The sequence below is a fragment of the Periplaneta americana genome, chromosome 7 (genome assembly GCF_040183065.1).
Source record: "Periplaneta americana isolate PAMFEO1 chromosome 7, P.americana_PAMFEO1_priV1, whole genome shotgun sequence".
In the NCBI taxonomy this organism is placed as follows: Eukaryota; Metazoa; Arthropoda; class Insecta; order Blattodea; family Blattidae; genus Periplaneta; species Periplaneta americana.
Genome location: NC_091123.1, coordinates 116,466,619 through 116,480,070, shown reverse-complemented (window position 1 = coordinate 116,480,070; position 13,452 = coordinate 116,466,619). Strand labels below are relative to the sequence as shown.

At 33.4% G+C, this 13,452-nt stretch overlaps 1 protein-coding gene across 1 annotated transcript in view; it reads left to right on the top strand.

The window, feature by feature from the left end:
- The first annotated feature begins 1,239 nt into the window (after positions 1 to 1,239).
- Positions 1,240 to 13,452, top strand: part of LOC138703379 (uncharacterized) — an 81,475-nt gene continuing 69,262 nt past the window's right edge. The window contains exon 1 of the mRNA XM_069831204.1: positions 1,240 to 1,377. Within this exon, the coding sequence (XP_069687305.1) occupies positions 1,359 to 1,377 (19 nt within the window). The 5' untranslated portion in view covers positions 1,240 to 1,358. The remainder of the gene's footprint in view (positions 1,378 to 13,452) is intronic.

Here is a 13,452-nt window from a genome sequence, read left to right as displayed (position 1 = left end):
TATTCTTGGAACAATCTGTCGTTGGACGAATTATTATTCTTGAGACGAATTGTCGCGGTACAAATTAAGGCTGGTTCACAATAAACCGGAAACTAGAATCGGAACGAAAACGGTAAAATTGTTAAAATGTGTACATTTAAATATGAGCATTCACAATTAACGAAAAGCTTGCAGGGACCCGGGATCGGGAACGGAGTGTTGGCCAAGTTTCAACTTTGGCGTTAACGTTTCCGATCACAGCCCACTAGATTCATTCTATTGTCATCTAAAAGCTATTTTGTCGTCGTATAATTTGTAGCAAGAAGACCGTGACATAAGCTATGCATTATTTTGTTCTGTGCTGTGCACCATTGAGCAAGTTTTATTTGATGAGATTCTAATATTGAGTGTTGAGGAAAAGCCTTACGTTTAAGATAAACGGCGCGCCTCGTATAAAGATGAGAAAATGAAGGAGAATACGTGGCTTTCAATAGCTGCATCTTTGAACACCGATCGTAAGTGAATCATATTTTATTACTGTATTGGTTGTATTACACACTACATATTCATGCTTCAATTCAATAACTACTGTTGTGTTCATTTTTGTTCTATTACAAATGTTTCTTCTCTAATTATTTTACGTTATGGTAGACTTAGAATAAGTTGTATAATAAAGATGCGTAGGCATATTTATAGTACCGTACCTAATGAAATGTTTCAGTTGAAATTTCGAAGTTGGTTAACCTGTGTTTATGTTGGCTGCCTTGTACTCATGAGAGAACGCCATTAGTCAATTATACACAAATAACATCAGAATGCGTAATATCGACTTTACATATCGTTATTGACATACATATCGATATGCATAGTCGTCTACGTTCTCGGTTTATTGTGAATCAAAAATTTTCATATTCACATCCTCTCCTTCTCGCTTTCATTCTGGTTCTCGTTCCCGGTTTATTGTGAACCAGCCTTTATATTCTTGGGACGAATTGTCGCGGTACGTATTTCTCGGGCACATGTAACGGTACATATTTGTTATTACACTACGTATATTTTATCAAGTTTCCAAATCAAGACTTCTGAAGTTGAAGTATTTGTTGTACTTTCCTTGCTTGCCACATGTGTTGAAATGCGAGTTAGTGCAAGGTGCTGTTCGAAACAGATTTATTGAGATCCATCTATCAACATTTCTGTGTGAAGGAATCTCTGAGTAAGATGTCAAATCTGGACCCAGAAGGAGAGGGATCTGTGCCGGTTCCCCTCCCGTGTGGCAGCAGCCCCTTTCTCTTCTCGGCCTCCGTACTCTATAAAGCCAGCGCACTTCGGCGGGTCGCGACTACGTTGTGTATCTCTTGAATCGACAGGACGGCTGCACCATGTGGCGCATTCTCGCAGGTAAGAGCCTAACTACACTCCGCGCATGCCTAACTGCTCCTCCTGCTTCTGGTTTTCTTGTTATGCGTAACGGAAGTGTCCATTTATTAATTCCAATTACATGTCTACGTAACAAGATTAGACTATGGATAAACGACTATGGATGTTTCAAATTTAATTTTCTTAACTTGATATCATAATTAAGACCTGCAAGTGTTTACGTCTTTCAACAACAAATATTTAACTTGCTTATATTTTATTCTACATAAAAATGAAATAATAGTAGTACTACTTGACAAATAATATAATGTTAAATGCTTTCCTTTGAGAGACAGAATTCTCTTTAAACTGCTACTAAACTGACATTTTGTTTTATATAAATGTCAAGGCTAATGAAATTGTAGTATATCTATACGCCCATAAGGCGTATAATCTTAACACTGTTCAATTCCTTAAGTTTTGTAATTGTATAATAAGAGTTATATTTTACTGTCTAAAAAAGACTGCATAGTCTGATTCATGTGCTCTCACGAATAAAATAAAATATTAAAGTAAGAATAAAGGGTGCTATGCATAGACATTTCGCTAGCCCTCGCTACGAGCGTGCTAAACTAGCCCCGGCTATAGACTGATTACTTGTACAGGATTCATATCATATCACATCGCTAACACTGGTTTATGAATATGGAAAACGTTAGTTCGGTTTATGAATATGAAAAACGTTAGTTCGCTGATCATCCACCGGAAGCCCGCGCTAAGAATGTCTTAATGATTAAAAATTCTTCAAAAGCATACAGACAATTGGAAGTAGTTATGTAAAGGAGAATAAACTCACTGAAAGTAGAAAATGAGATTTTTAAGTTAAAAATTGTCCTTTTGTTTCAAAATTAATTCTCCAATATTTTGAAGCAGATTTTTTCTACAGATGTATCAGGAGATGGGTTGTGTCAATTTTGTATAACGTATAACTTTTCCTGCTTCCTGGTAACATTAACTAAAATATCACGATTTTGTGGGCTTTCTCATTTTTGCATAACTGCATCCAATTATTACAAAAGTATGTCTTATAGAAATCTCGACATTGCTAATTTTTAAATTTAAGGACAAATAGGAAGCTTACTTGCAATGTAACTTATGAAGCATATAGGCGATTGTAGCTGTGCGTTTCTTTTAAATGGGTTTATACAAATATGTATTCTGTACCATGTGAAATAATACTGAATCACTTTATTCTGTACAAACAACCGTGCATTACTTTTATAGAATAAACAGCTTTACGGAAGATAAACGCCCCCTCCTCCCAAACGTATAGGGGCCTTCATCAGGGAAGGTAGGGAAAGAAAATCCATCTTCTTGAATCCCTTATGTATATGTACTGTAGAGTAACTCCTCTTCCATAGCAATAGAGCCTATATGAGATGTAAAATATTGCATGTTTCTACATAATAATACACTATACAGTATAATTTAACATTTGGTACCAAATTTGATCTTAGCTATATTTTTCATCCTAATTCTTTACTTCATGCAATCTCTTCTCATGTATGAGTTTCATTATAAAATAAAAGATCTACCCTATGCAGTAAATTGTCCATCTCTCTATAACAAACTTGTTGTATATTCATCTATGGTAGTGCTACTGTCTAAACTCTCTGTCGACATTTCACTAAACTAAGTCTAAAACTATTTACTTTCTTGTACCTTTAAATTTCTGTTTTCTCACGCAACAAAACTTGCAACTTCAGTTAATTGTATCTTTCTGAATCTGAAATGAAAGGCGTAATATAATGATTTTGAAAGTTAATGGTGTGAAGAACAGCTTTCGAGTTTGTTTATTGTTTTATCTGAAGTGAAACTGCTTCGTGTAACACGAGAGCTAACGTGAAAGATGCACTAATATTAACGATGTTGTATTTACATCTGGTCCACACGCCCTTATTTAGTGACAGAGTTATAAAACTCAGTTTATACCATTGATATTGGCATTAAGTTATTCTTTACCCGAATATTTTCACAGATCTTAATATTGTGTTATAATTTTATGCAGTTACTTTGATCGTCAGCATTGTATGATTTTATAAAGTTATTTATATTTTCTTCCAGTTTTTCTCCCTCTCTAGATAATTCTACTTCTCCTCCTATATTTCTTGGCTTATTCTTATTGCATTGCGTTTATTCTGTCTTCAGGTAATTCTTTTACTTGAATGTTCTAAAAACATTTTCTTCATTCTTTTACTTCTTATTTTCCATTTCAATGCCATATTAATCATTGTTAGGCCAATTATTGTAAATACAGCAGTTTTCTCAATTTTTTTACTAAATCAATTAATTTTCATTCTTACTGCAACCATAAAATTCTCTCACTCCTCTCATATACTTGTATTTTGTATTTTTTTCAGTTGCGTATAACAACTTAATTTGTTTACATCTATAAATGGTTCTTACTTTTACATTAATATAGCTATATGGAAAATCGCTTTGATATTTTTATTAACCTAGCAAATTCACTGCAGTAGGTAACTTATACAGTTTGTAATTTAAGTTTTCACAATCTTATCCAGTTAGTTTTGAGGTTAGATGTTATATGAAAGCCACTTTGGTATTCACATTCATTTACACATGATTGTATTAGACAATTTATAAAATATGTAATTTAACTTTTCGTAAATTTTGTCCAAGTAAATGTTATAATGAATTTACAGGTTCATTATAATAATTTAATAATAATTCTTTTATTGCTAGAATGAAGATACATATTGTTTATATATAATCACTCTAGCACCCCTAGGGAGAGTACATACTTATGCTCAGGGGGAATTCCGCAAAATTTTAAAACAAATATTTCATTAATTAACAGAAAGTAACATAAATAGAAGTATAATCAACTCTCATACTTCATATACTCTTATCGATTAACACGCATATCTAAATATCTGATAATATGAGACATACCGTCGCTGAATTATGTCTGTATCAAAATAATACCACATTACCACCGACATTTCCTTTCCTGTGGAGGATACACGGTCAAAATATGAGCCGTTCAGAGCAGAAGTGGTATAAGTCAAAAATGGGTAATAAGGGTTAAAGTAAACATTCTGTAGGCCTATAATAGAGCGAAAAGTAGCAATTAATATTCAATTTATTTAAAATATTAGTAGTCAGTGGATATCAAGAAGGACATATTAATTGCTATTTTGTGCTGTATTTTACAGAATTTTTACTTTAAATCTCATTAACCAATATTGACGTACACCACTTTTGCTCTGAACGGCTCATATGATGCTTTCACTCTTCCTCTCTCAATACAGTGATTACGAATGTACTTGGGATTTTTCATGGACCATGAATGAACTAAGGAGAAATAAATATAAATAAAATTTCTACTTATTACTTATTGTTGATAGTATATCGAATCTGTTTTCGATATAAATTATTGTTTATTTATTATTTGTGGTAGAACATTTGATGTGATTGTCTTGAGATTCTGATTCAACTAGAAAACAGCTTTTCACATATTTATGTCTACTTTTTTTTTTAAATGAGAGAGAAAAAATAATCTTGTTACTTGGTACCGTTACATATGAAGAGTCTACTGCAAGAATGATGGATGTCACTTTCGTGTCAAAAATGAACCAAGACTGGCAATGCATAGCTTAAGGCATATAGAAGGTACATACAGAGTTATATGGCTTTAACACTGATAGTCATTGTCCAGTAATGATCGGAAAATCACAGTTAAGCTTTGAGCGCTAAGCATTTCAAACTTTCAATTCCTTCTCCTGCAAAATGTATTCCAAATGACATCTATCATTCTTGCAGTGGACTCTTCATATAAAAGATCTTTATTTCTTCCAAAAAGCACTTTAAACTTTCGACTTTTTTAATTATGAATGTCTTATTTTTGTGAAATAAAAGAGAAGAAAGTATCTTATTTATACCGTTACAAACGAAAAATCAACAATCTATTATCTTCAAAAGATATCTTGAACGTTCGAGATAATATCTCAAAATTAGTAATTGATTAGTAATCGATAATTTTATCCCCTTGTAGCTATAACAACACTTTCGACTTATTTTCGTCTTGCTTTTTGTAAAAATCGGAGAGAGAGAATATTGTTACTTGGGGCCCTTACAAATAAAAAGTCCACCTACTTTCTTACATCATTTTCTCGAAAGATGTATTTAACTTTCGAGACAAACTAGTACCTGAATATTTTACTCACACAAACATGCCAACATCTTTACTTCTTAAAACATAATGAATTAATGGACATGTTTTAAGCGTGTATGGTGAATGTTCACATGTCAACAAGGAACAGTGCTTATTACTTGAGAAGTCCTTGATCTGTATGCGAGTGTAGTTCCATAACGCACACTTTTCCTTTCTCGCTGGCGAGTAACAACGGTTAATGACCGTCCTTCCAGTGTTCTCTGCTATCTTCGTGACAGTTGCCAAGTAATTGTAACTGCAGAATGTTTATCTTGAATGTCAACAGTGAGTCTTGAAATGAGAACAACCTGTTATCGTCCAATCTGATACAGACAACCCTGGCAAATACATAATCATCGTAATCGATAGTCGTTTCTATGCTAATGCAAATTGTCTTTGTTAAAATTGACATTTACTTTCTTCTTATAATGTCAACAGACACAGGTAACTTTTTCTCGTTTTATTTTAGTTTTTGCAGAAATGTTCGCCAAGTTCTTTCATATTTAAATACAGTACATAATAAAATAATAACAGGAAAGAAAAACTGAAATTGAACAATGAACACCTCAAAAGTCCAAAAACAGATAAGATTGAAGTTATACATTTCTATGGCGCGCAGTAAAACGGACAGTTTTCAGTGAGCAAAAGCAAAGTTTGAAATGAGAATCAATATCATTATGATGGGCTAGAAGTCTGAAGCACTACATCATTATGGGATAGAATAACCATATGTCCTATATACGATCTGAAGAGTACATTTTTTGTATTCACATGGAGGTCATTATCTCTAATTGAGTTTCTTGCTGATATACATCTATTATGAGACAGAACAATTGTTCATGTACAGTAGTAGCAAAAAAAAAAAAAAAAAAAACGGACCGACCCTTGTAGCTGATTTCAGAGCCTTGTTCACTCCAGAACACAACAGACTGGTAACTAAGACTTTCATGTTCGAATCCTGCCTGGGAAGGAAACTTTTTGTTTTTGTTGATTATTCAAATTTTTCCCAATACTTTTCGATTTCTGGTAAAATTCATGTTCTAGGTATAATAAGTTAAGTAGTAAAATATTGCTACAATCAAAAAGTATTGGGGATAAATTTGAATAAGGAACAAGAAAAGGTTTCCTTCCCGGGCAGGATTCGAACCACGAAAGTCTTAGTTACCAGTCTATCATGCTCTGGAGTGAACAAGGCTCTGAAATCAGCTACAGGGGTCGGTCCGGTTTTTTTGCCACTACTGTACATCTTGAGTCTGATTAGAGTAATATGTTATGTCAGCCATGTATGCAATGGAGGAGGAAAGGAACTGGCCACCCTATCCCGATATCTCCTAGCTTACGTATCTCATGAGTGATGTCTTTTTAGTGTCACTTATGAGGTTCAAACCTGTCTTTGCAGAATTGACTACACAACAAAGGAGGTCGTAACACAAAACAACCAATTTCTGACTTAAGCCCTTTTTACTGCGCACTACAGATTTTTGCTAGATCTATTCTCTTTTATAAGTATAAAGTTCGAACAGTTAGAACAAAGTGAGACGTCAGCCGGGTTGAAAGTATTATGAAATAAGTTAAAATTGAATTGTCTTTTTGAAATGCAGAGGAGAGGGGAGGAATAGTGGACACATTAACTTTGGCAGCAAGAAGACTCGATTAACTAGAGACCAACCAACGTCTCTAAAGAGAATGCATTGGTTGTCAGATAACGAAGTATAATTACTGGCAGAAAACAACATTTATATTTAAACTTAGACGTATATTCCTTGCATTGGATCTGTTCTGTGTTGCCTCGCACAGTGGTATTGGGTAATTCTAATGATGTGATCAGGTTTTATCACAGTCTAGTATATACAGTCACGAAGCTTAATACTTACTAAATATGCAAACATAGACAGTTGAAATACGCATCCATAAATAATTGCTCACCACCAGGATCGCTACTATCGCCTCATCACACACTCTTTCTCTAGCAGACCATAAAATTAAATGTACTTTCGATTTCGTATTCTTTTGAAAAAATTAACACCTTCCTTCCAATACTGAAATATGAAATACATAAGGTTTATATATTATTTTCATAAAATATATATTATATTCTATAAACTCACCTTCCTGGATCTTTCGGAAGAAGGATAACTCTAACCTATTTTTTTTTACAACTTATAGTACTACAAACGTCTCTTTGTCCCATATTATAATTCAAATTATTCTATTTTAGCCATTTACAGTTCTTACAACCGATAACGAACATTTCACAGTTTACATAGTTTTTCACAAAAATGCGAAATACGGCACAGTCAATGCTTTTTCGATCAGGCCGTAATGTTTGTTCGGGTTTTCTATTTCAGTGTATGGAGCTCAGTGAAATATTATAACTTTATTGCTTATCATTGCTAAGCTTTATTTTGTGTAATGTGTCCATAAGTTCCGTTTACTTCTTGTTGCATAATATGGTGCAGAAATAATTACAAAACTGTGTTTTTACATGTTAACATAATCTGTTCGCGTCAACATTTCAAGTTTAGAATGGAAGCTATTTTGAGGTTTAATAAAAAATAATTTATATTATGATTTCAATTTAGCACATCTACCTTCCTTAATTTTAGACAAAACATTTACCATACCACTCCTATGAAATTAATGTACATACAGTTGTGTTACTTCGTCTCTTAAGTAGTAGATAAATACAATAATTCAGTACTCAATTGTAGTATTAAAATACAAATTGAATGTCCGGGGTATCATACATGACATTATGCTTAATTATAATGTATGATTGCGAATTTAGGAATATAAGTTAAATATAGTAAACATAACCTATAATTTTCGTACGAATGGGAAGGCATTGGAGATCACTAAATTTAGACAGAAAGGGGCAACTGGTACAGTAAACATAACCTATAATTTCAACATACCTAAATATCCGTGCGGTTGCAATTGAAAATTATTTAATCGTGCATAAATGAATGTACAAGAATTTCGCAATATTTGATCGAAATAAAGACAGGTATTACACATACGAACAACGTAATTTACACACCACAAATAATATTACATTTTAACTCGCAAGTGAATTATGTCTGAAGTGTCTCATAATCATTGTTTTAAATTTTATTAATGGAATTACACTACATTTTAGAGAAACGTATGTTACTGTTTATGCATTTCAACTAATTTATATGGTTGAAACTCCGCCCTTCGTGATCGGGTTAAGAGAGTCACATGGTCTGCCTTACGGCCTGTGTTAGATCACGATGGTTGTGGCACAGTCTATTGTTCCTAGTATTCACAGCGCTCCAAGCGGCTAGCATCTATCGCGACAAATGAAAAAAAAACACCCCAAGCTTCGTGACTGTATATAGTAGACTGTGGTTTTACCCTGTTTCTGAATTTATAGTCATGATCATCTTCTTGTTCTTCTGCAGGTGTAGGCTATTTTTCGTATTGGGCTCAGTGTTCCACAATCGATTATTATCCACTGTCTTTAGATGTTCACTGCATTCACTTTTCATGCTTATAAAGGATGAAGAACTAGTGAAAGACCTAGATTTAGCCTGTCTTCTGCACAGTAATGAAAATGGAGGAGTATTTTTAATTTAAATTATTTAATGACGCTGTATCAAATAATAGGTTATTTAATATTGATGAAATTGATGATAACGATATGGTATTCGGTGAAATGACATCGACGATTCACAACGGAATTATCTGACACTCATATTACCGTTTGAGAAAATCTCGGGAAAAGCCCAACAACATAATCAGCCCATGCGGGAAACAAAACCACGTCCGACCGCAACTACAGATCAACAAGCAAACTCGCTATGGTCTGAGCTACGCCTATGGCTGCGATGGCGATGATCTTAACATTTGTTTATTGATGGATTCAATATTTTATTTATTTTATTATATTATTTGAGTGTGTAGTTTATTGAGGACAATTCGATGATAATTCTGATGCACAAATCAATAAATTTAAACGGCTTTGCAATCTTGTCAATATTTCAAACGTAAGTAGATGTAGGCCTAATACTCACATATATATGTTAACAATTTTCATCGTGGATTCGTCGCAGTTCATTTTTGGTCACTAATAACTTATATCGACATAACACAATTACAAAACATTCTCTATGTTTTTGGATACCTCAAACATGTGGTGAAAGGGAATTTATTCATCGTTGCAGAACTACTTTCCTGGTTTCATGTTCAGGGACATTAAAGGCAAATGGAGTACCGGTATATTGGATTTAATTAGCAGCTTAGAAAGGATAACCTACTCTGCTGAGTCAATTATCGATACGCCAAACAACAAAACACGTGGACCTCTCACATCTTAAAATATTACTCTAATGACGAAAGTGCACGTCATTTTGAACTCTTTTAGAAATTAAATTATCATACATTCATAAAAAGAGAAGAGCACTATTGCAACTCAATGATGTGGTGACTTAGAATCTGCATAGTATTTTGTTGTTTAATTTGTAAATAACTTTTGTATACATGTAACTCTCATCTAAATCAAATTGTTGGATTCTTTGTAAGTTCATGCATATGTATATACACTTTTTGCTGGTTGAGTGGAAGAGAAGGCCTTACGGCCTTAATTGTGCCAGCTAAAATAAATCATTATTATTATTATTATTATTATTATTATTATTATTATTATTATTATTATATAAAGGAAGAAGAAACATGACTATGAGCTTTTTCACTAAGATTCTTTATTTGGAATATTGCATATTTTATGTACTCGTAATTCGAAAGCAGATGCATTTGTCAGCCGACACAGCAAGTGTGAAACTTACGCATTTAATACAAAAAAGTGTAGGCCTACATTTTTAATATAACGAATTATTATGCACATACATTCAAACAAGAACGAACTCACGAGGGTCTGAAATGATTTAGGCCATTAAGTTTTCCTTCGGATCTTGGTTCTTTGGCGACAGGGTGATATTGTAAGATGAGTACACTTTCATTACAATAATTAAGTAAGGGGTCTATCAGTAAAATTATAATGTTGACAATCATAAAATGAAGAAAACGCCGTAACATTCTGTGGGAAACATCTTGTAAGAATTCATATTATACAAATAACAGAATTTTGGAATAGAGTGAGCAGTCGTCTACCTAGAAAGGAATGTGATGTACAAATATGGAGATATAAAGTAAAATATAGGAAAGGAAACTGGAAATCTGAATGAAGTAAGAACACTAAATACTAAAATGCAGAAATATATAAACATTATATATGTTTATGAATTGTTTCGGTATTCACATTACTTTACTAACAAAACAAATGACAACAAAAAGTTCCGACTAGTGAATTTCTTTCCAATTCTATACAATTACACCACATCAGATCCAGAAATAAGAAAATGAGATCATTTTGGCGGCCTTTCCAGTAATGAAAAATTAAAAATAAAAAAAAACTATTATAATGCAACAAAACAAGAATGTTAAACCACTGCATAATAATAATAATAATAATAATAATAATAATAATAATACTAATAATAATAATAATAATAATAATAATAATAATAAATGCCAACATTTCATTAGAAGGGTTGAAAAGTGTAGTGAAGCACATTCCATAATCTCTCCTACTCAAATCCCATCCTTACCTTCCCGTGGTGCAACTTGGCCCTGGGAACAAGTCACAGCGGTATAACTATTCTATCAAAAATAGAGGAAATGCCATTTCAGCGCGCTGACCTGCCATTATATGCACAAGCTTCCCCTAAGTGGTGAAGACGAGTTATGGTCGGTAGAGTTGTGCGACAATTAATATTCCATACTGCAGATTACATAAAACTAATACAAATTATTCTGTCATGGGGATGAAATTATATAATGAGCTTCCCAGTCAATATTATAAGTTTCCAACCAATAGTTTAAAAACTAGATTTTATAATTCGCTTTTAATTAATCCTTTCTACTCGTAGATGAGTTTCTTAACATAAATTCATATGGAATTGATTTTTAAGAAATAAAGTTATTTAGATTTAGTTACAAATAATAAATTAAGAGTGAAGTGTTTCCATTAATTTTTAGAGTTTCAAAATGTTTTGTGTTTTCATTCTAATTAAACTTCACTGTTTTCAATTATATGTAGAAAGTGGATGCGGGATGACTTAAGGAAAAGTGAAGTTCTTTTGTATCAGAGTATATGGCACGTGCCGTGCCGTCCGTCTTTTGTGTATCTGGCGAGTACAGCAACGTACAAAACGAAGGAACCCCGGTCCATTCATAGCAACACTGCAACGCAACGTGTGCAGTTGTGTTATCCTGCTCAAGTATTTAGTACGCGCTGAATATGTTGTGCTGATCCATTCATAATGGCAAAACGTTAAATTCGCTCAGAAATACGAAATGCAATTAAGAAGTATGAGAGTGACATTTTATGTATTAACGAAGACAATATCGTGTGTAATGTATGTAAAATTGAAATAAAAACCAGAACAACTCAGGCTATAGAGAAACATTGCAACAGTACATCGCACAGGAAATGCGTTGAAATGAAATCTGAGGAACCATCATCATCATTTAGTTGTGCGGGTCTAACGATACGTGCAACATGATGCTCAGTACAAATATTCCTCTAAAGAAATTGAGTGATCCCCATTTTAGAGGTGTTCTTCAGAAATTCTCTCGATACAGAAACGTTTAAGCGGTAGGCGAAGACGATTCAGCTTCGACAACTTACGAGAATATATCGTCGTTTACTGCAACGCTGGCACTTGCATAAATGATGACGAGGACTGAACCTTGCGAGGTATGTACCACAGTACGTTATTTTTCTTTTCCTTGTGACTGTACGGAGATACAGTAGCATATTGACGTCGTCTGTTTACGTTTAAAACCTGTTCAGCCAGTGGTCTGAATAAATAAAGTGTGACATATAGTAAATGTGCATTTACAATCAACGATAAGTCATCCTGCATCCAGTGTCTAATTATATGTGTATTTTCAAATGAATGTTGTTTTTTTTTTCCTTTCTGTATTTGTTACGAGTCTATCACTGTATGTTAAATGGCTTAATAAATTGAATTGAATTGAATTGAATTGACAATCCTTTCTGCTAGGTCTTATGGACCCGTTAACCAACGGTAGTTGTGGTCCTTTCAACATTTTGGGTGTTGCGTGTAGGTCATAAAATCGCCATAACATAAAAATATGGTGCCTAGGTGCTTACATTAAAACAGTTAGCTATACTTTTTCCTACATCTATAATGGATAGCAAAAGAATTAGTGGCTTTATTGCCAAGAACTCAGCATTAGTTAACAACATTTCATTAGAAAGTACTACCAGGACAAAACGGTAAGAAATATAGAGTAATCTGATTTTTAAAGGTTCGTATATTTCCTCGATATCAACACAAAAATCCAGAACGAAAAATGAGTGTTGTGACTTGAATCCAGAATATTACAAGTTATAAATTATCACTAACATCACTACTCTTATTTTCTGTATGCTGCATGCAAGATAAATCAGAAATTTAAGTTGGGATTAATCATAAGGCATGACTTGTGCATTTGGAAAACACTATACCCCGCCCATATGTGTCGCTACAATAAAATTCCTTTCCTGATCGTATTATCCATATCATTAATTCATTGTGATATTGTGCTTGAGTTTTGGCACCACGACAGAGAAAATAGAAAGCTTTGTCCATATGTGAATAGCTTAATATGCTGCCAATCCTGACGCCGTTGTTTACTCCGGACAAACTACTGCAGCTGTAACTTCGCACTTTCCAATTTCATACGAGAATCGCTTCTTAGTAGGCTGTCTGACCAATCAGGGGTATTTCTTCACAGTATACTGAGTTTCATCAAGTTAAAAATACGTAATTACTTTCGTTTTAATAGCAGTA